This window comes from Stegodyphus dumicola, chromosome 3 (genome assembly GCF_044657685.1).
Source record: "Stegodyphus dumicola isolate Sdum_Otavi_A_Nest chromosome 3, ASM4465768v1".
Lineage (NCBI taxonomy): Eukaryota > Metazoa > Arthropoda > Arachnida > Araneae > Eresidae > Stegodyphus > Stegodyphus dumicola.
The window spans coordinates 36,025,708-36,051,268 of NC_140770.1; the positions used below are offsets into that span (position 1 = coordinate 36,025,708).

General features: G+C 33.4%; 1 protein-coding gene across 1 annotated transcript in view; it reads right to left on the reverse strand.

Moving 5' to 3' along the window:
- LOC118179919 (1-phosphatidylinositol 4,5-bisphosphate phosphodiesterase zeta-1-like) overlaps window positions 1-25,561 on the reverse strand; it is a 100,402-nt gene that overhangs the window by 13,560 nt on the left and 61,281 nt on the right. The window contains exons 10-17 of the mRNA XM_085812761.1: window positions 24,683-24,800; window positions 21,735-21,820; window positions 17,922-18,042; window positions 17,337-17,422; window positions 11,673-11,755; window positions 10,070-10,228; window positions 3,648-3,741; window positions 297-476 (exon numbers count right to left, since the gene is read on the reverse strand). Of these exons, the coding sequence (XP_085668887.1) occupies window positions 297-476; window positions 3,648-3,741; window positions 10,070-10,228; window positions 11,673-11,755; window positions 17,337-17,422; window positions 17,922-18,042; window positions 21,735-21,820; window positions 24,683-24,800 (927 nt within the window). The remainder of the gene's footprint in view (window positions 1-296; window positions 477-3,647; window positions 3,742-10,069; window positions 10,229-11,672; window positions 11,756-17,336; window positions 17,423-17,921; window positions 18,043-21,734; window positions 21,821-24,682; window positions 24,801-25,561) is intronic.

Consider the following 25,561-nt stretch of genomic DNA (forward strand, 5'->3'; position numbering starts at 1 on the left):
ATGATTTTATAAGGTATTTTTTCTCTCCTTTCCGCATACCTTCATGGAGTAACTGGATGAGTGTGGACGTGTATTCGAGAGGTCCAGCGTTCGAATTCCGGCGAGGGCATTGGGCATTTTTCCCGTCTCCAGCATCAAAATTCCTAATGACGCAATAGTTTTCTCTTCTAAATCTCAGGTACTCACATTTATGTTTTTATTTATAGTTCAATTTAATTTCCGATTTTCTATTTATATCTTGGGGTAAATAAACATAAACCAAATTTAATTCAGAAAAGAGATATCACATCACATACCCATCTGGCATCCTAAATTCCAGAATGGACATGGATCAAAGTTACTGGAATCTGTTCTTGTCCCCTTAGGATAAATACGAGAGAAATGTTTCTTGTTAAACTCCACAAAATCAGTGCCTTGAGTACAACCCAGATTTAGGGCCACGGTCTCAGAAAGAGAGGTCATTTCGTTAAATTCCCCTGAAAATAGAAAAAAAAAATAAATCCAACGTCTTTATATGGGGAATATTTAATACATAAGAAGTACAGGCATAGAAAAGCATAAAATAATCTTAACTTAATAAGTACAAAGCGTCATTTATGCTTGAAGCACAACAACTATAAATTTTAAGCTTAATGCCTTTTTACCAAATTTTAATCGCTGATTAGGTTACGTAAGTTTTCAGATACTAAAAGCAGCTTTCAATTATTTTATTATTCATGATTAAAATGTTTAGCCTCTTTATGTTTATAATCCAACAGTCTTTTTGCGCAGCATTAAAAACATAACTACTCATTCCTCCAGTCTTTAGAAACGGATTATGCTATTAATATATGTTTCTTGTAGATGAGAGATTCCCCCATACCTTGAGACATTTCAAATTAAAAATTACTTATTAGACCAATGTCGAAATAATTTGTTTTTTATCTGAATATAGTTTAAAGAATTCATAATTAAAATAAAAATTTTAGTCTGTCGCTTTAAACGGAACCCCGACACATTCTGTCGTCAGTTAGTCTACTTAAAAAAAGGAATGTTCTAATAAATACAAATAAAATATGTAGTTTTATTTCAGCAAGAAAAATGCACACTTCATAATTAGTAATTAAAATTACGCTTAATAATAAGAGTCATTATTTCAACTCAATTTAAAAGTTTCAATTTTAACAGTATTAATGTTAATTTATAAATGAATTTTATTATTAATTACAAAAATAATATATTAATTATTTTTCGGTCTGTCTAATATCTATTACTTGTTGTATACTACTAATAAAAAGCTATAAAAATGAAGCGCTCACAAGAATCATAATGAAAGTATATAATTTCTATATTCTCTATAGTTCGCATGTAGTACAGGAATATGCTATAATATCTCTTTTAAGCAATTAGGAAAGGATATTTGTTTTATTTACAGTACTTGACAGTCGCCAAAGAACACCTAATGTTGAGCATCATCACAACGATATAGCCACTAGACGAAAACTACTGAAGCTATTGTTGTAACCTCCCTTTCAGTTACATAAAATGTTTTACCTCCTGAGCAGCTATTCTTCTTAATCATTACTCGAAACTAGTCAAAATAAGAATATACAAAAAACAATATGCTACATATATAAAAGCTGGTACGATAAATTTTGTGTGGAACAGTAAGATCTTCATCAGATACTTTGTAGAGACATTATGTATTTTTGAAAGCAGGAGAGATGAAAAATGAGCAGTCCTTTCACCGGGACTCGAACCGCGGACCTCTCGAATACGCGTCAAGCGTGCTGACCATTACACCACGAAGGCATGCTAAGAAGGAAGGAGAAATACCTTATAACTTCTTCTTAAAAACCGTCCAAGTCATTACTAAAATGCATAAGATATTGACTATGTAGCAAGGATGCTAGAAGGCGTGACAAATTATTACTGGATTTGCGCAGCAATAAAAAGCAAAGAATGCCACTTCTTTATTAACTGCTCATTTCGGTCTGACTTGGTTTTTGTTTATTTGAGTACTACAGAGCACGCAAGGATTATCTGCTAAAGAGGGAGGATGTCTAAGTTGAGAATTTTCTAAGGGAAACTGGATCGTATCCAGGTTACAATGGGAGGAAACCAGAAAAATGCTTATGCAATCAATGCTGATTTGAAAATACAAATGCTTATGCATTCAGCCGGTTCACTAAGATTCCTGTTATTTTGGAAAAAAAACTTTTTTATATATAGTAGGTGGCAGAAAGAGCGCACTGATACAAGATAATCTGTATGTTTCCACTTTAGCAGAAACAAGCTGAGACGCTATGTCCGTACAATAAACTGTAGATGCTGCAAGCGTTACAAGCAATCCTGCTGGAACCATCTCATACCGACTGCATAGGCACATCTGATCAAATTAGCATAAAATGTATTCGTGGACACTCTGCCATTGCAAACTAAAAATTACAGTGCTGTCACGAACATCGTTCCTTAAAATAGTGATGCTGTCAAGGATGAGTTTGTCGACCATATATTTGTTCACGGTTAAGAAGGATTTGGATATCATTTGGGGCTAGGACGCATATTTAGTAGTAAATCTCTTGATATGGGAATCATGCTCGTATAATTAGGTATATGCATAGTGACACACCACCTATGCGTGTTTTTGCAGCAGGTTCTATCAAGGCAGAGGGGTACTGTATGCAGATTATGATATCTCTGTTTCTTAAAGCAATGATTTTAGAATTTGTGTATATGGAGAACAATAGCCGCCAACACAGGATAGCATGAATAGTTGAAGGATTGGAAAGCTCTTGCATATTCCCTAAGGCTCAGGTTCCTTGCATACATTTTAGGTACGTTTGGCAAGCGAATTACACACAGTTATTCCTGACTCAGCGTCCTGTAGGATCTAGAAGTGTTTTGAAAGAAGAACGAATATGTTCTGAACGATTTTACGAAGAACATGCTAAATAGTTTCAAAACGTCTACCAGTGTTGGACTCGATGGACGCAGTGAAAGTCCGCAATGAAAGTGGCCGTGTTGTGAATAGACTGTTCACGGACTATTACTGCAACAAGGGCATCTTAGGGATAATGAAGCAAGTGAATGAAAATAATTATATCCAAGAAACTAAAAATTAATGTAAAATGTAGAAAGGCGACCTAACCGTCAGATTGCTAGCAGTGACTAGGATGACTTCCTAACTCTGTAGTGCCACTAACTTAGGTTGGTGAAGCAAGTTAAGTAAAGTGACCATATGTACTATGTTAGAAGGTTTGTCGCCATTTACGTAGGATGTTGCATCTTCTGTGTTTACTTCATATTTTCAATGAGATATCATAAAGAAATGTTCAATAATGTGTTCTTTCTGTTGGTTTTTTCTCTGCCAAGGAATTAGCACAATTTCATTTTAATAAAGATACCTTAATGTTTGCATAATATATTTATTTAGTTTCTTTTCCCAAAAGAGTACAAACAAACAAAAGAGGACACAAACAACAAGAGACTTATTAATAATTATTATTGTCTTTATACTTGAGAAATTTAAACATAAAAAAAAGAAACATAATACAAAACATTTTAAAAGAGTTGCCTTTCCTTTCTTTCCCTTTTTGACGCAACTGTTAAAGTTTAGGGTAGAATGAATTGCTATATCAAAATAAAAAAGGAAAATTAATACTTACACGAATTTTTGATTTCCTCAAAAGTACTGAACCTCTTTGCAGAGAAATAATTCACCAGGTCAGATAATTCTTTCGCAATTCGTTTCCGTTGACTCTAAAAAGGTTTTAAATATATCATTTTCAGTTTGCCTGAACAGGAATTGTTACAAAAGACACGGTATAAATCAATATTTCAATATTGTAAATACTTAACTATGATATTTTTCGCTACCATTGTAAGTACTTTTCATTACCTTCAGTAAATAAAGATAAAAGAGCAGCGATCAAATAGTTCGCGAACACCCTGACAATTTAATAAATATCCTAAAAAATACATAAAATGTACACAGCATAGGAATAATCATTGAAAAATAATGAAGCTGTAGAGTCATTAGGTATTTTTTGGAAGAAGGCAAGATGGAAAGTTAGCAAACGACTTCGCCGGGAATCGAACCACGGATCTCTGGATACCGGCCCAGCGTGCAGAACCACTACACCACGAAGGCACGCTAGGAAGGCGGGAGACATACCTCCCCCTTTTAAATGGCGACTGAGGTTCTTAGGGGACCCAATCGCCAAATTCTGAGGAAAATCATCATGCAAACCCTTTTAGTTCGGGAGCCACTGTAAAGACATTAGTTTAATTGGAAAAGCCGGAGAGATGAAAAATTAGCAAACGCCTTTACCGGGAATCAAGCGTGCAGAACCACTACATCACAAAGGCACGCTAGGAAGTCGGAGACATACCTTATAATGTAATATTCCAAATTATTGCCTAAAATAGAGATTTGAAATGTTTTCTTTGAAATTTCTACAAATGTATGCAAGGGTATTTTTAAAGAATTGCCGATTCTCCAAATGTATGCAGTGATATTTTAAAAGAATTACCGTCTCACTCTGTCTTATATTTAATTAATCATTCTTCTTGTATAATTAATTCAGTTTTCGAATAAAATTTCAGTTTCTTCTTCAGCTGTGAGTAATATGCTTCGAATTTCAAATGGAAAATTTGTAATCAATAGATCTATGTATACTCCATATTTGATTTTAAAATTCCCTATTTAGCTTAATTTTTTAATTCGAGTTGATTATTTAACATTAGATGTAATCCAATTATAATTTGGAGAAATGAACATTTTTTTGTTTGTTTTCAAGGTAGAATTTATAATCTCTAAGAAAATTTACTACGTAACAAAGATGTAGGTTAACTTTATTTGAGAAATTAAATCTCAGCTTTTTTCAAAGGAATTAAATATTATACTATTTTTCATCAGTTATTTAAAAAAATGAATTTTTAATGTTCTTAATTAATTTTAATGTTCTTTTCTAGATGTTTATATGAGTTTCTTTCTTCAGTATGTGTTTTAAGTTATGAGTTTTATTGCTCGACAGAGCTTGGAATAAACCGCTTTATTTCACGTATAATTTTACCAATCAATTCATCCTTTTCAAAATTAAGTAATACAATTTATCATTTTATACCTTTTGAAATTAAGTTCAGTAACACAATTTATCATTTCATCTCTATCAAAATTAAGTACAGTAATACAATAACTGAAAAACATAGTATTTTTAATTATTCAGAATCTTTACTTTTGAAACAATCTTCACATAAGATATTTACATGTTTCTTACAAATTAATTTGTTGCATTCTAAACAAGACATAGATGCTTTCCGGTCGTCTTTTCTTGGACAAATATCACATCGTCCACAGCTTCTCTTTTGAAACTTTTTTGGTTCATTAGTTACATCGACTCCAGCCAACCTCTTCACTCCAATTTTTAGTGCAATGGGTAGAGATGTGATATTTGATCGAATTACTGCATGTTCTTTCACAAGGGCTAATGATAATTCCTTCAAGAAATCCCTTCGTTTCATATTACTCTGCTCATGGTTAGAGTTGTGTATGATGAATGCATTAATCCGGGCAATATTCATTAGTCCAAAAAATATTGTACGCGGCCAACGTCGGCATCTTCTTGAAACTGAATATATTCTACATACAGGGGTTGGATAAAAATATGGAAACACCTTTAAAAAAACATGTTTCTTTGCTTAATATGGTGTAGGAAACCCGTCGGCATCCAAAACAGCTTGCAGTCTTCTCGGAATGAATAAATACAGTTCCTGTATGTTTGCCAAGGGAATATTATACCATTCTTCCTGCAAAACGGTGGCAAGTTCAGATAACGATGTTGGCGGTGGATAACGAGAACGCACTTTCCGTTCCAATGTAGACCACAAAGGTTCGAAAATATTCAGGTCTGGTGACTGTGGTGGCCAGGGGAGATGGGACAACTTATCCTCGTGCTCAGAAAACCATTCCTGGACAATATGAGCTGTGTGAACAGGCGCTTTGTCGTCTTGGAAGACACCATCACCATCGGGGAACAAAGTTTGTACCATGGGATGAACTTGATCGGCCAAAATGTTCACATAAGTCTTGGCAGTCATGTGCCCTGACACAGTTATCATGGGGCTAGCAGAGAACCACGATATGGCTGCCCAAACCATAACAGAACCCCCGCCATGTTTCACTCTTGGCAACAAGCAGTCTGTATTATAGGCTTGAGATGGAGTTCTCCAGACGTAAACTCGGCCAGAAGTGGGAAACAATGTGAAAGAAGACTCGTCAGACCATATTACTCCCTTCCACTGCTCTATAGTCCAGGCTTTATGACTTAAACACCACCTTTTCCTGTTACGGGCATTAGCATCACTGATGAGTGGCTTCTCGATTGCAGCACGGCCGGCAATTCCCTGTTTATGAAGCTCCCTTCTAATTGTTTTGGTACTCACAGGGTTCGGTAACACAACATTCATTTCAGCAGTAACTTTTGCAGCTGTGGTCTTCTTATTTTTCGTCACAATTGCCCTTAATGATCGTCTGTCACGATCACTCAGGACACACTTTCGTCCGCGCTGTGATTTAGCAGATGATGTTTTTCCGCTTTTCAAATATGCGGAATAAATCTTCGATACAGTACCTCTTGAAACACTAAACACCTCGGCTACCTTGCTTACGGAAGCACCTACTATACGTGCTCCAACAATTTGCCCAGGTTGGAAGTCTGTTAACTCTGACATAATGCAATGACAACCTCACATAACAGTACTCCGACAACAACTGAACTGTTTAGCACATTTACGAAGTTGTATAGGTGGCGTCAGTAGTCAAAAACGCCAGCGCCACCTACATATTTCATTAAAATCAATCTTTCTTTTCAAACACGCATTTCACAAGGTGTTTCTATATTTTTGTCCATCCACTGTAATTCGTCTACAGTATCAACACCACCTTTAGTTATATTGTAGAATATCATCATTTCGGGTTTGTTCTGTTTGCCTGATTCTGGATCAATTTTGTTGTCATCATGCATGGATGACAATACAGGACCGATGTTTTTTTTTTTTTTTTTTTTTTTTTTTTTGGAACATACGATGTTAAAGTAAGTTCTTTATTTTTGAAGCCAAATAGTGAAGCGTGTACAGGTCTATCTTTACGAGGTAAAAATTCTAACGGAATTTTTTTTTTATTTTTTCGAAGTGTACCGACGCAAGTAAGTTTATAATTGTGTAATAAATCAGTCGCTAAAGGAACACTCATGAACCAATTATCCATTGTTATGTTCCTATATGTTCCTTTTATCGGAGAAATGATTCTTTTGACGACATCAGATGCCGTATTTGATTGCCTGTAAGGTCCGATAGGCTGTTGTCCGGCATAAATTTCTAAATTATATGTGTAAAACGTGCGAGAATCGCATAAAGCAAAAATTTTAATACCATACTTGGCTGGCTTATTTCTCATGTATTGTCTGAATTGACACCTTCCTCTAAATGCTTCAAGTTTTTCATCAACTGTGCAATATTCTGAGAGAAAGTACAGTTTCTGTATGTTCTTCAAGAATTTTTCAAAAATGTCCCTAATAGATACAAGTCTATCAGTTTCTTTTCTTTGGGATCGCGAATTTATATTATCAAATCTAATGCATCTCAAAAGGAAATGGAAACGATTGAGTGTCATTGTATTTCTAAAAATACTAACTCCAAAACCATCAGTAGACCACAAGTCCTTTCGTTCAGGTGCGCTGCTCTCAAAACACCAGCATAATATAACAATCCAAACAAAGCCTTCAGTTCAGCTACATTTGTTTCAAGAGCATCTCTTTCTCTGGAAAATTTATCTTTTATAGTTGAAATATAAATATTAGTATAGTTGACCAAATATTCTAAAATATCATCATCCAAAATTTGAAGTAAGCAATCAACTGGAGTTTTTAAATTTCGATATTGTTTTTTTACACCAGGTAAATGGGTTACAATGTTTTTCGACGGGGTCCGAACATTTTTGAAAGGCAATACTTAGACCATTTTGTTCCTTCTTTTCCCACATAGAAATCTTCGGATGAGACAGAAGACGTGACACATAAATCATTTATATCATGTTCTTGTTCAGAATGTGTATTGTGGTCACTTTCTGATATAATATCATGCTCTGATTCACAATCTTCTATTTCACTATCTGTTTCGAGCCCACCTGCGGCCGAGCGGTAAAATCGCTGAACACTGGTAGTTCGGTCCGAGGTTCGAATCCCGCGAACGGGCTGGCTGCATGGGCGTTTTTGTGATTTTCCCCATGTGTAACGTGTATACGAGCCAGTTTCCCTTAGAAAGTCCTCCACGAAAGGCATCCCTCCCCTTAGGCAGATAGCCCTAGTGTGCTTTGCCGTATCCTCAATACACCAATATACCAATACACTATCTGGTTCAACACTCGCGAGCAGAACCCGCAGTTTCTCTTGTTCACGTTCGTACGCACTCATTTCGACTGAAGTAGTGAATACAAATAGAACATTCCACACCGCGCGGGTTTGCTACCGTCCCACAGCTCTTTATCTGTAAATAATCTAGCCATTCAGACATCGTGGGAAAAATTCCTTTCAACCACGCCTTTAGGAACTCAACCCTGAAAGGTAACGGAAATACCAGAACAGTCATGTACGGCATTTCTTCTTTTCTTACTAAAAATATAAAAGTGGGGTGGGAAATGTCCCGTTGCGGGTGCTGACGGGTTAAAAGGTCCTCCACAAAGGCATCTCTCTCCTTAGGCAGATAGCCCTAGTGTGCTTTGCCATAATTAATTAAGTAAGTAAGTCTAAATATTAGAATGCTCTGCGCCGCTCAACCGGTATAGTGGTTAGCGTCGCTAACTGCCGTGCCGAATCGCCGGACTCGAATCCCTGAGAAGGCATGAATGTTACGTAAATGTATAGTGTCGGTGCGACATGGCGGCACTCTAAATATGCGACGAGCCGAAAGTCCTTACGTGTGGTTTGGTGGAAGGGGAAAGGGATGGGAGACCCTCGGACTCGTCCCCTAGGAGTGCTCTCCATCAAAATTGAATGCGGAACTGAGCTAAATCGCACTGTAGCCTGAAAGGTGCTCAAGGCTGTTGCCAACGGCAGGCGTAATCTAGCGCTCCTTGGAATTTCGTGAATTTCGTGGGCTTCAGCTGACTACGTCATACAACTGAGCATAAGTAATAACAACAGAATGCTCTGCAAACCAAATTACTCTTGTCCCTTTCGAAAGCAATATTTTAGCATTTGTTACTACTAGCACACTTATATTTTTAAAATATTATTAATTAAAGTTCATTTAATTTTATGTTAATAATAATAATTAAATAAATAGAAAAAAATTAATTTAAATAGAAAATAGAATAATGGAAAAAAAATTTTTTTAATAATTCATGTCTATTAGATTTTGAATAATATTTACCTTATTAACTAAAAATAAAATAAATATTTGTACTGGAATTAATGAGATGGATGAGCCTTCTAATTCTTATAAATCTATTCCATATTTGGATGTACGCTGATTAGAAAACCTACAGTCACAGAGCTTTAAATCTCTATTTTGTTGCCAAGACTAGAGAGAGAAGTTCGTATGTAAAGGAACCATTAACAAATTTCATAAATGTTAGTCTTGGAAGAAAAGGTGATAAACGACTGCCATGTGTACTTTTCAAATTGTGACATTTTCAGTTACAGTGTGGTATACGCTGTTAATTTGAATTTAATTTTTCGTCTGTCTTTAAAATCTAGGAGAACAGCAAAGACTGGCTTCGAGGACCACTTGATGTCCGCCGGCCAGAGAATAAAAAACGCTCTTTTATGTCCTCCGAAATGTATGTATGTGATGAGAAATAAGAAACGAAATTCATACGAATAGCAGCTAGTCAAAGCTTGTGGGAAACAAGATATTAATACTAGACCAATATAATTAAAAGAAAAATTGATAAAATCAGAAAGATATTAAGAATATAAAGAATACTTTTACAATCGTTTTTAACTTACGTATAGTAAATAAAGATAAATATTCCAAATAATAAAATAAATTTTCGGTAAATAAAATAAGGATTTTAAAGTATTCTTACTGATGCTGCCATAACGGTAGGTATAATTTCGTCACCTTCCCCAGGAGGCGTGGGGGCTGATGCCAGTGCATTCGCTAAATCTTTCTCTCTTTCTTCCTCTTCTTCTAGCATGAAATGACATTCCTCGGACATCATGAGTTCATCTTTCAGTTTCTTTCCCTAGAAGGAATTTTAAAAGAGTTTTTACATTTTTATTGAAATTTTTCAGTTTTTTATTTTTAAAAAATTACATACTTTCAAAATATTTTAATGCGATCTTGCGTGTAATATCAAGGTTCGATTAAATCAGTTTTGGATCCTAGGCAGAGTATTCCTTAAGGATTCCTCAATCCTTGTTTTTCTGAAGAGAAAAGGAGGACCATAACGATATAAAAGGATAATTTCGAGGCCGTGAGTTGGTGCACTATCTCCAATGTCTTTTTTCCCAGTGGGACCAAAAGTTAACTTTCAGTTTTAATTTCAGCTGAAACTTTTTATCGTCTTTCCTGCTGGCAGGAAGCTTGTTTTTGTGTATAAACTCTAATTTTAAGTTTTTCTGTATTTTATAAGTTTTAATGAAGATATTTTGAGTATTTACTTTTTTTTTTTTTTTTTTTTTTTTTGCCTTTCCGCGAAGTAAGAACTGAAATGATTGAATTAGAAATATATCTCTAATGAAATTCGAGTAAATAAGTTTAAATGAAGTGCAGTAAAAAATGTATATAATTTAATAGGCTGTACAACGAAGTCATATGGTATCCACATTAGATAATTTTGATATGTACACAAAAAATGTAAAATCATTGTGTAACTATCAGTCAATGATTTTGGTAAGGAATAAAATTTAGTATCACAGTTTATGTAAAATTTAAAACATAAATTTAATAAAAGTTATAAAAAAGAAAACTATATCCACATTTAAAACATTTTTTTAAGTTCTTTCTTATTATTTTTATTTTTATTTTGTATTTTTAAATATAATTCAATTATAAAACTAGAATCTACTTTAAATAAGTTGCACTGTTATGTGTTAATCCATTCTATAATTTTCTCAATCATCCTATGTATTATCGAATCATTTATATATTGCATTCGTGATATACCTAGAGGCATTTATGAGGTCGTGCAATTAGAAATTGCGAGAGCAGGACGAATTCCCCCCCTAATTATGAACTCATTTTTAAATTAATTAGCATGTCCTGTGTCTTATGATAAATAGCAGCCAGATTTTCAGATGAGATAATTCCCTTTTTACAAATTTGATTACAATAGAGCAGACAATCAAATATCAATTCTTGAGAAACTTTCTTGCAAAATATTGAAATAAATTTGGCCAAAATATTGCATAAAAATTAGAAAATTTATAAACGTGTTTACCACTGTAGTTAAGAAACTCATAAAGAACTTAATCAGAAACTTAGAGATAAGTTGTAAAATTTATTCACCATAGAGTTATGGAATAGAGTTCGGTCAAATTTAACTGAATACAGTGACCAAATTATTATAAATTCTGTATAACATTAACGCATATGTTGTTATTAGATCGTAAAATGGCTAAAATTTTGTAATATTACAAATTAATTGAGAAAAAGGAGAAATATTAAAAAGTGATATGACATCTTACTTTAATGAAAATCTTTTTCGAAAGTGATTCAGGAGATGGATGTTCCTTTTCATCTTCTCCGATACAATCTGTATACAAATATTCTAAAACAGAGAAAAATCTATCAATAAGAATATAAGAAATACGCGTATTAATGTTTTATTAGAACACATAAGAAGTTCCTATTTGCATTTTTGTTATTAGGTATAAATTTTGCAATAAAAATTGTAATTTTTATCCTCAAAAGAGCGATATCTGAAAGTCTAACTAATTATTTAACTACCTAAAATATCGAAATGTTAAAATTAGTAAAGAAATAACCTTGTATTTGATGTAGATTTAGACAAAAAAACTCAAGTGATTTCAAGGGTAAACAGGTCTCTCTTCATTAGGAGCAAAGTACTGCAGTAGGGTATAAATAGGATCATTACGTCCGCTGCTTACCAGTCTTCAAATTTATTTACTCCTGATGAAGAGGGATCTGTTTGATCTCGAAATCGCCTGAGTTTTGTGTCTAAATATATGCCAAATACATGGTTGTCTCTTACTTAATTTCAAGCTTCACTTTGGCGTATTTCTCTTCTGAGCGAAACGTTAGCTTTGCAAGTGGATCAGTTTAAAAATTTTGCCTTCTGAAAGCGTAATTGTGCCCTAATAGAAGTGATTTTAAACCCTGAGATTCAAAACATTTTAAACAGACCATTTTTAGTTGAAAAATGCATTACATTCCCCAGTAGTTCATATGAACCAGCACATCCATATTACGAGAATACTGTTTTCCTCTTGATCCATCTTAATCAAAACTGAAGAAATAACGTTCCCGATATACGAATTCGGATTTCATAAATTAAACGGAACTTTGAAAAGGTTCTCCTTTAAAAGTATTAATTGCATTTAATCATTAAGAAATAAATTTTAAGTATCTTTATGTTTTTCGTAATATATTTTGATGTAATTTTTAATTGTCAGAAATATTACACGACTTAAAATTATTTAAAACTTCTTCTTTGTTTTTAAAATATTCATGTTCATATTAAGAATTAAACTTCTAGTTGGAGATCCAAAATTTTTATATTGAATTTGATCGGATTTCATGGTACAATTAAACTGGAAAACACTGTATTATGAAGGAGATAACGGTTAAAGTTTGCCAACCCTTGATGATCTTTCATCAAGGGTTGCAAACTTTAAATGATAATTCCCCTCGGTCATGAAATTTTAAATATTGAAACTGCTAATATTATCTATTATTATCTTTTTATATGCCTTTTATTTTAATTACAGGTGAAAAGTAATATACAAATATTTATGTTATTAAAATGTGAAAATAACTTTCGACGTTTTTCTAAATAATTTCATAGCGTTGGGGCATTTCTGAATCTATAACGTAAGCGAATTAAAAAAGGGAGTATCTGAAACTTGTATGGACAGCCCATTACAAACCAAAAAAGAGATTAAGAATATCTTCAGGCATATTTAATGAGGATAAATTGCTTGCTAGTGTCCAACATACGAAACTGTTGATGACTCTGTCAGAATTCCTTTTCTTGTAGTCTGAATTACCGGAGAGGCATCCAAGGCACCGAAGAACCGAGCGCGAAGGTATGATAGATCGAAACTCTGAAGGCAGATAAAGCATGAACTGAAATTTCGAAGAAAAAATACGTATGAAATACTTTGCTTATTGCTGCACACGCTTAAATAATAAAGCTTCATGACGTTACATTTCATCGCCGAGGCAAATGCAAATTCCCTATGGACTTTTAGATATTCGAAAGAAATGTGATGTATTTCTCAAATTTAGAACAGATAAAATATAGAACCATGCGTAAACAATGGCTCACCGGAAAACAACACATTTCGGTTGCCTAACTACTTTGATGTTTTTGTACAGTGAGGCGGATTTTGATACCTTTTGTTAGATTTAAGAATAATTAACATTCTAGCAAGTACCTGTTCTCTGAAAATAATCAAGTAAAACCCTTAACTGGTATTATTTGAATATCATTCAAAAATAATATAGATAATCATTGTAAAAGCTTCTAAAGATAAATGCAAAATCCAAATATTTCCTGAATAACCTATGTTCATTTGATAGTTGAAATATGCCACCTGTACTGTAGTAAGCTTATTAAATGGAAGATATTTCCATCAAATATCATATAAATGCAACTATTTTTTAAGTTGCATTTGACTTTTCCTGAAACTCATTATTTAGCTTAATGTTTTAAAAGTTTTCTTAAAGTTTATAAGTTGTGTTTTTAAATGCCGCTTCCTACAGCTTTATATCCGTTATATTTATTTAAAATTTCCAGAAATGACTTGGTACTCCATTAGCTTCCTTACTTATTAATAACATGCACGCACTTCTTTTTTCATTAAGGTGCGCTATAGAATAATTCTAAATGGGCATCTCGTTTCTATGCAAATGAGACTTTTATAATACATATATTAAGCTTGTGAAATTGTAATCTTTTGCCATAAAATGCTGAAGTTTTTCAAACCATGCTTAAAAAGAATTTTGTATGAGAATAAAATATCAATAATATATACCTATTTAATTAAAATTCCTATGAATAGTAATTATTAATTGAACTGCTGCCCAGTAAAATCCTTCAATATAAAAAGTCCAGTTTTGTTTAAATTTATTTCAGATAATAGTAGAAGTAATATTTCATACATTTCTGAAAGAGTAAATTGTGATTAATGAAAGAACGCAAAGCACGTATTAAGCACTGAAAGACATTTTAAGTAAGTGTAGGATTTTGGAAGTTATATCCGTAGAACGTAAAGCAGCCCGAAATTCATAAGAAATCATAGCTGAACAAATAAAATGTAATATTTATACGCTGTATCAATGGAAAAATGAAAGCAAGTTAAGTGTTCTTCATATATATATCTAAAAGAAAGGTGACAAGGAATTTTTCCTCCAGATAAGAGTTTTATCTTTTTTCTTCTCTTTTTTAAATTTTATTTTATTTTATTTCTATGCAAACACAAAATAAAATAACGTTTATCTATTTGCTCGTGCATTTCTAGAAATACAATGTCCTTAACTTGATATCAAAGAATCTGCATTGCGCAGTAAGTACATATACTGAGAATGGAAATAATGCTTTAGTTTATAAAAGTTGAATGCGAAATATTTTTTACTTTAATTTAGCTAAAGAATGACATTTGACGAGTAAAATACTGCATAGAATTAGTCTAGCGTATCTATATGATCGCAGTTTTGTTTACTTTACAACGATTAAAGCAAACATAATTTCGAAATAAAAGAATATCAGTTTGATGTAATTTTACACCTGAGATAAGATTTATTTAATCAATTGTAATTTAAATGATAACTTTTCTTAAACAATTAGATTTTATAGAAACTTGAAAGTCAAATAACGGTACTAAATCTCCTAAATTAGGTCTTTAAAACTATCTAATAAACGAAAGAAAAAAAAATAAAAATTTGTTTTTGTTATTATTTAAGTTTACTTTTAGAAATTTTCATCTGTAGTGCAATCAAATAATTTACCAAATACGATGAATAACTTGACTGCTTTAAAAGCATTTGTTACAGTTGAGAACAGTAAGTTATTTCAGTATTGTCATAGAAGTAGCTTTCCATATCTATTAGGGAACATGTTTATCCTGAGATGTTTCCTAGTATTCTATGCTGGCTTCATAAATTGCCCTCCGTCATCAGTGTACCTTATAATGATAAAAAGATATCAGATGATGCGTTAAAAATACCCTTAATATAATATATAACACTTAACATCTGCAGTTCTTACATATAGTAGTTTGAATGACATGAAATTCTCTGAGCTTAAACTCCTAAATTTTCCCGATCCAGTCTAAAAGCTGACTACTGGGTACGAAATTGAGAAACTTATTTTGTGTAGCAAGAATTCTTTAATAATAAAATGCAATTTCAAAATGTTTAATATACAGGGTGTCGCAAAAGGTCATGTCCAAACGGCACATATGATTGTGTCAGATCATGAGGAATAGGAATTACAGAGGAACAGGGGCTCGGAAACGCGATAGGGACAGTGAAATTGCATCGTGACCGTCAGGCAACGAAAAGATAATACACGGTGTAAAAAAGCTTTATTTTACAACAAAAAAGTACCAAATACAAATGAAAAATATTACAACAAGTGCTGAAAATTGGCCCCTCAGCTGAGATACATGCTTCTCAACGGCGCCGCACGGATTCGCAAACTCATTCGAATTGGCCATGAATCACCCGGACACGTGCAGTCGTTTCATCGAAACGTGCCTGGAGGTCCATGTCCGATGAAACGGGTGTCTCGTACGCCAGACACTTAAGTTATCCCCAGGCGTAGGATTCCATGGAGGTTAAGTCCATTAATCTCGATGACCACAACACGAGGCCGTCTCTGCCAGTCCAGCGATTTGGGTATGTCAAGTCCAGGAACTGAAATACATTCCTATGGAAGTGTGAGGGAGCCACATCATGTTGGAACCACTTGTTGAGGCGTGCCCTTGTGGGACCATCCACTAACAACGTGGGCAACACTTCTTCCAAAAAAAAATGACATACGAAACCCCGTCGAGGTATTACGCATGCACCGATCAGCATGTCACCAATAATTCCAGCCAAACGTTAACGCTGAAACGTCGCTGGTGGTTGTGCGACCCTGTGACATGGAGATTTACAGCCGACCACACGTGCCTATTGTACTCGTTGAATACACCATCCCGGGAAATGGGTAGCTTCATCGTTAAACAGTAAAACAGTATCCGTGACGGATATTGTGGGTCTGCGTTTCTTGCCTGTAAATACCAACGTGCGAATGCTGCACGTTGGGAATAATCCGTATCGCTTTGCGTCTGCACTTGTTGTATGTCGTACAGATGTTGGTGATCTTTCCGCAGTATTTGCATAATGCATGAGCGGTCAACACCTAGGTCACGCTCCACGGCGCGGATACTTCGTGAATTCCGTATCATTGGATCTAATATCATTCCGTAATAGCATTCGCGACGTCTGCGTCTTACGTTGCCGGCCAATGTGGCTGCTGAAACTGAACGATCCTACCTCCTGCAGCCGGCGATGCAGTTGTTCGAATAGTCTATGGTCGGATATAAGTCGGTACGGGAACCGTTGTCGATACATGCGTACCGCCGGTTCGTCCATTGCCATCCATAGCGCCATACACGTTGTGCATGTCTGCCAGCTCCGCACTGGTTCATCATTTCTCTACAACGTCTGCGTTGCGACTGATCCGACTGCCCGCCCTTGCCTCTGCCAGCGCTTATCGGCCTTTAGCGGATTACAGTCGCGTTTCCGATCCCGTTTCCTATGCAATTTTGATTCCTCATGACCTGACACAACCATATGTGTCTTTTGGACATGACCTTTTTTGATAAGCCGTATATTCAACTGATTAAACAAAATCACAAAATTGTCTGTAGAACATTGTAACAGATAACATACGGAAAACTTTTAGTCAGTTAAACATTATGCTTCAGATTCATTCTCTAAACAAGAATTTTTTTATGAAACAATCAAACTCTCTGAAGCTTTAAAAAATTTACGCAAATAGGAAAATTTAAGATGAAAAGCAAGAGTAAGAAATAATTTAATATTCAATTAAAACCTGCTTTACAACCTGTGGGGAAAAGTTTATTTTAGAAATTAAAGAAGAATATAAGAAAAATCACCTCCTAATATCGTTCTGAAATAATGGGCCATTTTTTCTTGGTAAGGTACACTGCAATGATTTTCAATTGATAGTATGATCGGATATCTAAAAATGCAAAAAGAGGTACGGTTGTGAATTTTAAAAAAATATGTATATAAAACGTTACAGACAGATATTCAAAGTTGTTAATATTTATTCTATTTTTCTGCTATGAACGCTTTTTCCATTCACTAAGCTTTTTCCATTCCATTCACTCATTTTTATATTCAGAAATAAACAGAATAATTAATGTTCAATTTTTTATCCTCTAAAGACATAATGCTTGAAGAAAATTCAGCCTCGCATCTTCATCTAATAATGCATTAAGTTTTATAATGCAGATATTATATAGGAAATAAATATATATTCCAATAAAATTATTAAATACATATTCTGAAAAGAAATTTATGAATTCTCGTAGGTTACGATAACAAGCACTCTAACAGCACTCAAACAAGAAATAACGTTTTGAAAATTACATTCAGAAATTTCATCTGAAGAATTCATGATATGTTTTTAGAAATTTGCTTATCAGCGATGACTAATGAAAATTTTGCATACTTACTGTGACACACTGAAAGCATATTTTTTGATAGCTTCAAGGACATCTTTCAATAATATCCGGCTAGTGAGAGTATATCCGTGAAATATGATTGGCTCCTCATCTGGTCCGTCCCAAGTGTCGACTGAGAAAATAAAAAATACTTTACTTAATTCAGTCACAAAAGAAGTGCTAGGCAGTGCCATCTTATGGGCCAGCTGTTGATTTCCACGGGTGGGGAGGTAGCATGAGCATAGGACCCTCATGCTAATCTGTATACGTCATTTTACTTGATTAATAAAAATATATTTGTCGTAAGGGCTTTAGCGCACTGGTTTCTTCAGGGTCCCATAATGCTGTTAAGATGGCAGTGGTTCTATGTTGAGTAAATAAATACATCGATATGAAAAATTAAGAAATATGTTAGAAAGAGTTAAGGATAAGTTAACAATCGATGTATTTAGAGCATTATCCTTTTTAGGATTGCCTAGAGAAAAAAAGCGAAGAGATGGATTGATGAATCTGAGTGATAGTTGGTCAGAAGAAAAGAAGCTTTCCTGTGTGTTAAGTAAAACCAGCGGCTATTCCAGCGTTATCAGAGCTCACTAATAAACGATTGGTAAAGTTGCTCAACACTGGTAATTCGTCCGGATTTGATTCCAGGTGAATGGACTTACTGCATTGGTGTTTTCGTGCTTTTCCCTATGTGTAACTTAAACGCGAGCCAGTTTCCCTTGAATTTTCCTAAACAAAGGCATACCTTCCCTAAGCTAGATAGCTTTCTCGTGCTTTGCCATAATCAAAATAAATTAGTTATAAAATAATATACTGGCTTTATTCACTCCGGATTGCCTATAAATGAAAAAAAAATGATGAGCTGCTTTTGTAACAATCTTCCTTCCCGGTTGATGAGTCCTTCTTCTACGAAATAAGAGAAGGAGGTTTGAGTGCGTCCGTTCCGGAATGGTCCAGAGAATACTGAATGCCAGGGAATAATTCCTTCCTCCCTCTGCCATAAGATTTTATTTATTAGAACTACGGCTAAGCTGAGGTATCCAATCTGGAAACTCAGAACTTTTGTTCACCAACATAGAGGACTTCGATCCTGTTCAGTAAAAACTGTGTATCTTACTTAAGGGAATTAGGACTTTTTTTGAGCTATTAAGATCATTATTCTTCAATTTTATTAACATTATATTAAGTAAACATATAAATTTTAGCACCCCATTTAGAATCATCAGAACAATATATCGCTACTTCAGACACAATACTTTGGAGGATCACACTAACTCGTCTGTTTGAAAGAATAAGGAATTACTGCTATTTTTAAATAAACTTTAATAAAGCTATGCTGCACTATCTACATGCTGTAATTTTGAAGTATAAAATTTATAGACAAAATTTTAAAAAAGACAATGCATGATTTTAAAAAAGACAAATCATGGTAACTTCCTAAGATTGGAAATTAAAGCCATGTTTGAAAAAAATAGATATGAGCTGAAAGATCCTGGATGAAGGTGGATCTTCAAAGAAGGAAGCTGACCTACTGCAGCCTGGCATTCTAGGACATCTTAGACACTTGAGCGAAAGTAAATGGCCTAACCAACTGAGCAGTATTTTTAGTCTCTAGATTAGTCAGCAAAGGGGAATGATGAGTTCATCTAACGTCCTTTAAGAGAAATGTTGGACTGACTAAAGTGCCGTATCTGGAAATGTAGAATATCTTTATTGCACCTCTCGCCTGTTACAGGATTATTGCTGTTAAAATATAGACCTGCGCTGTTATATATCGCGATTCCAACCTCAAAAAGAGACTACCGTCGTGAAATCTAGGGTTGTATATCTGACATTCTATGGAATGGTAAATGCTCCATGCAACCCTCATTCATTTAGGCTCTTTTTTGTATATAGATGTCGCCATCTCAAGTATGTTACCCGATGGAAGAGAAAAAAGAGAGACATAACACATTGCATGCAGGCAACATTTTAGCAGAGTTTCGCTAGGCACTATGCTTCATAATGATCCGTTGGCTGCTGTGAAATTATATGTGAGCTAGCTCACAATTTCATGAGACTCCGCTTTCCCTGCAGAGACAAATAAAGGTCTTCAAATGCGGAAGTAGTCCTTAGGTTACCCCTCCCTGAGAAATAACATTTTCCCCAACAAGAAATCATGTAGTACATATCCATGAGATAATGGTTTTAAGAAATAATTAAATATTACAAGTCACCGACTGCGAATAAGTCGGTGTCTCGAATCAGTGACTAACTTCCATTTTATCAGCAAGTCGATACGGTATACAATCGTCTAAATGACAACTCTGAGACACAGTTAACGATACATAAATGCACATTAACGCATGAATTTCCTTAGAACCATTCTCTACGACAGGTATATGTTTTCAATTTCAGTAGTTTCAAATTAGCATTGCATTTCCTTCACAAAACTATTATCTAGCAAATGTCTAATAAGAATATGTTATCACTAAACATTGAACACCAGCGTTAAGATAAAATATGTGAATTTAAGCTGAAATTGGGCAGCTGAAATTAAAATACGTAATTGGGCTTAGTAAACTTTTTGTCTTTTAGTTTACATAACGAGTAAATATTTAACTAAATATCCGAGGAAAGTACAAAAAGTTAGATTTCAAAATTCTTACAAAATAGATTTCTTTCAACTTAAAAATTCCAAAACGTGAATGTTTGTTAATATCATTTAATTATCGTTAGTATGGTGAATATCATTTAAGAGGTTTCTGTAATTAAACGTAGAAGTCTGCGTCCAATGGTTGCGAAAATAAAGTTTCATTAAGGACTTTTATGAACACGGTGTGGTTTAAAAGTAATAATGGTCTACAAAGTTATAATGATATAAGAAATAATGGATATAATAAAGGCAAAATAACTTTGAAACAAAGCAAAATTCAACTATATATTTGCAATAATTTTAGAAGCTTCTCTTTTTCTAGGAACAAACGTAATTTGCTGAGTAATCTGAATAATAATTTGAATATAATTTGACTCGCTCCTTTGAGAAGAGAGATTATGACGGATACTGGGGACATTTATCTGCATATCCCTAGAATTAACGCAAGCTGAAATTTTCTTCATTTTGAAATACAAATTAAATTATTTTATAATCTTATTTTTAACTTTCAAAAATATTCACTTTTCGTAAAATTAATATTATTGGTTGTGTCCCAATTCTGTTCTGTCTTTTGTTCAAAAGTTCTTTCTGCAAAGTATGACCAGATGACATATTTGAGGACTACACTGAATTACTGAAATTCTTTTACCAGCAGAAAATGGCGCAATATAGTACAGACAAAGAATTTGTAGAATTCGTTAGACTAAGTGTTCAACAGATTAAAATGAATTAATAGGAGCCACTTCAGATACTTTTTTCTGAATGATAACTGTATAAACCCACTGTTCTCTATTTGGCAACTTCCTTTATACAGCCACTGTATAAAGGCACAACTGCAACAGCAGTTTGCTGTAGATTTTCTCAAATGCATTTAGAGGACGCTATTGCCAACAAGACCTGCCACTGCATATTTCAGAAATTTCAAGATAGACTGAGGTGGTATACGTTGTAGACGTTCCGAACGTTGTCTACACATGTGTAATACTTTTTTCCGTATTGCTTGTACAAATGTAATAGAATTTAATAGAACAGCAATACCATCAGAGTTGAAAAAGCATGTATTTAATACGCATCTCACTTGATGCTGATATCTTAATTTTCCACTATGGTCTATTAATCAATAATTCAGTTAACCTGATAGCAGTGATATTTTACGTAAAAACAAATTTCAGCATAAATATACTTACGCTCAAGACACCTGCAACCTCGCTTCAGTGCTTGAACGTATCCTTCTATACTGCTCTCACCAAGTAGTTGATCTTGAATGAGATATCTGAAGAAAAAAAGAAGCCAATTGAATTTCTGAAACACATATATTTAGACTACAGGTGACATATGAAAAGATTGAATTAATTATTACTTACGCAAATTACATATGTGGCGCTGTATTTAAAGGCCTAAATGTTTAGAGACGAAAATAATTAACAAGGTAGTTAATAACGCATATCATAATCGTAAGTTTCAAATAATCGAGTGTTTGAAAGCTGTTGAATAATTTCTAAAAACTACTGAGTTTCACTTGAAAGCTTATGTTACCTAATTGAAAAAATTAGTACTTCGTACAAAGACGTGCTTCAAGATTATATGAACCTGTAAAAGTCTCAGCATGGATAACTTGCCTTCTTATTAACTTAGAGAAAAAGATAACTAAAAATGTAAAAATATATTTTTAATGTAGAGTTATTTGAAAACTTGCAGTTAAGCTGTTTTCTTTTAAATTTTGGTTACCTCCTTCTTCTTAAAATTAAGAATACCTCCGGTGGAGTCTTTCTTAAAACTTGTGCTGCGATATGGTACATTATATTACGTTACAATATACATCCATATATTTCTTGTGGAAGAGTTGCTACCGTAACAGCACTGTATTGCCCTATGTTAGTGAATGAAAACCAACAGGTCAGCAGTGATTATGGCCTGGGCACTGGGTAATTCTCAGTGTAGGTGATTGGGAAACAAATTCTACTTATAACCACATAAGGAGAAATGTGTATGTATTTAAACTCACTCTTCTTTCCTGCCATACTATGATATAATTATGTCAATATTACGATGATATAATTATGCTATATGCCACTTTCCATTAAATGATGCTATAGTTTAAAAACGGACATTTTTTGACGTACTACCTATTGCATCTACAACAACCATATTCTTAACAAATGATCTGCGACAAATCAATAGCATATTTATAGAGTTATCAAAATGCATGTACACTCATTAGGCCAAAGCCATATTTTACATTAATTGAGCACGTAACCAAATTCTACATTACTATCAAATGTACATTGATATACATTATCCAAGTAGAGTTTACCACATTTTAATCTATTTCAGTATTTATAGGATGCTGCAGGAGAATGATGTAATTTGCTGCAAAGGGTTTTAAGCAACTGATTAGTAACAAGGAGCGCTAGATAAACAATTAGCTAACATGCTAAGCTTTTGCAACTGAAAACATTATAAGAAAAGCACTACTGAAACTGGTTTCTTCACATAATAATGTTTTCATAGTTTCCCCCCCCCATGATGTATTTTTTCCACTTTCTAAGTAATTCATAGGGATAGTTCATAGTAATAGTAAGTATAGTATAGTATAGTAATTTCTAAGTAATTCATAGGGATTCATAGGGATAGATTCTTTCTAAGTAATTCACATTTCATTCTTTCATAGGGAAAGAAAGATATGTTATGTCAAGATTTAACGTAATTTAATAAATAAATATGCTTAGTTTACATTAAGAAAATACTCAATTTTATCCAAAATATATTATTGAAAGTTCTAAAAATCAAAATGGAGGATCATTTTTTATATTAAAATATATTTTCAGATTATTAATTAAAAAATATAACATTTAGTTTTACTTATAACTTAATTAAACATTTATTTGGTTAGAGAGTACTTTAAAACATTTCATTTCGTTGTTCGAAATAAATATGAGCAAAATATTAATCGTTATGCTAAATCATTACTATTATTATTACTATTTACATTTTCCTTATTTATATGTTTTTTATATTTATGTGTCGTTGTATCTCTATTCCGGTTCATTACTGTTCATACTACTAGTAACACATTTCATTTAAACGGCATATAACTTCGTTTATACGTCATTTTTATCGTGATTTAGTAATAGACGCTTAATGATATGTCATATTACACTTATGTTTTTTATAGTTAAAATAACTATTGGGAAACAAATTTCATTTGCTTAAGATGAGCTATTGAGAAAATTTGCGGCCATTTCATTTTTGCATTATATATTATGCAATTTGAATTCTTAAGATTTAAAAAAAATATTTTAACTTTTTAAAAACACAAATAGCATATAGAGTCTCACCTGCTTTGGTAACATAAACTAGAAGAGAACTCTGGAAGACTTGAGGAGATTTTCGCTGTGGCTTGGAAATTACAACAGAGAATTGAAAATGTGTAAAAGACTCTTTTATTAAAATCAGTAGAATGTCAGAAAGCACTGCTAATGCTTACAGAATCAGCAACACTTATGGTGTAAATCAAAAATAACGAATTTAACTTAACTAAGTGAACTGTAAGTTAGCTCAAAGGCTACACAGACAAAATGCGCAAAATGTGGCTCAAACCTTATATCGGCGTGACAAACCTAGTGTCGAGAATAATATGAGGCTACAGGTAAACTTCTATAAAGAGAATAAAGTAACAAACGTGGTCTTCAACAGGCAGAACATGCTCTGATTCCACCATCTGAAAAGTTTCCTTTAAACATTTTTTTACCTTATTTGAATAAGCGCGAACAAGTACTCTGGCAAGAAAACGGAAAGCGAGAAAGATATCTTAGGCAATTAACATAAAATAACAGGTTAATAAAACCAAATAAATCCACACAAACATTTCATGCAAATTAAAAGTAAGATTATACAACCAAATTTAGCAGTACTAAAATAATAGCATAAAACGTCTGCTACTAAAACATACGTATCATATCTAAGACCAAAATTTCTATCACACATCTTTCCCATTCATATGACTTTTTAAATGGTCTTTATTGTAATATCATCAACTATTATGTATGTATTATTGCACTTTATTTTAAATGAGTTCAGAAAATCTTTGCATAAAAAATTTTATTTCATTCATGTGGGTGTGAAACGCACTTACGTATTGTGAGAAGTAGCTATGTAATAATGCGTTAAAGGTTGAGTCATGTCCTGATATACAGTGCGATGCCTCTTGTTGAAGATATCTTCTTGGCCCATAGTCAGTAACTTCTGAAATCCTGAAAAGATTCAGTTCAATAAATATAAAACTTTAAGGTTTAGCTATGAAGAAACAATTTCGGAAAGAATGTCATGAAAAGACACATTAGAATAAACCAGAGGTGTTTAATAGCAACTTAACAGCTTTAATAAATTTTATCACTACAATTTTGAAAGCATGAATAAAGCAGATTTTAATCAAATATTTAATAATATAGTTTTTTTTCTATTGTTGTACTGTGACGCGTCGCATTTCAAATTTAGACTTTAAATATAAGGGTAATGAAATAAATTTTTATTTCCGTTTTGAACTACTGAATTTTTTATTCTAAGGTTAGCGATTTAGCAATATTTCTCACTGTCCGCTAAACAAAGCGCTGAGATTATTAACGAAAGCAGTCAGACCTTATAAAGTAAGGTATATTTTCCATTTAAAATAACTCTTAAGGTAATGATACTAGATTTGCTGAAAATTTATGATTATTTGGGAAATGTTATGCGGTGTTTTATTTATTTACTAGTAAGACCCCGATTCGGGGAAGACCAAGATAACACCAATGTGTCATCCCGTCCATCATATTCGAATCTAGATCGAATATGGCAGTCAGATTCATCATGTGTAAATATATAACTAATTGTGTGCGCTATATGATAAATGCATAAATAATACTGTGTAAATGTAATATTAATCATATATACAGCATGACTATGTAGATGATTCATTCCTGTGTAGATGAATGTATAATTATAAACACGTTATATGTATAGAGTTTCCGTGGAA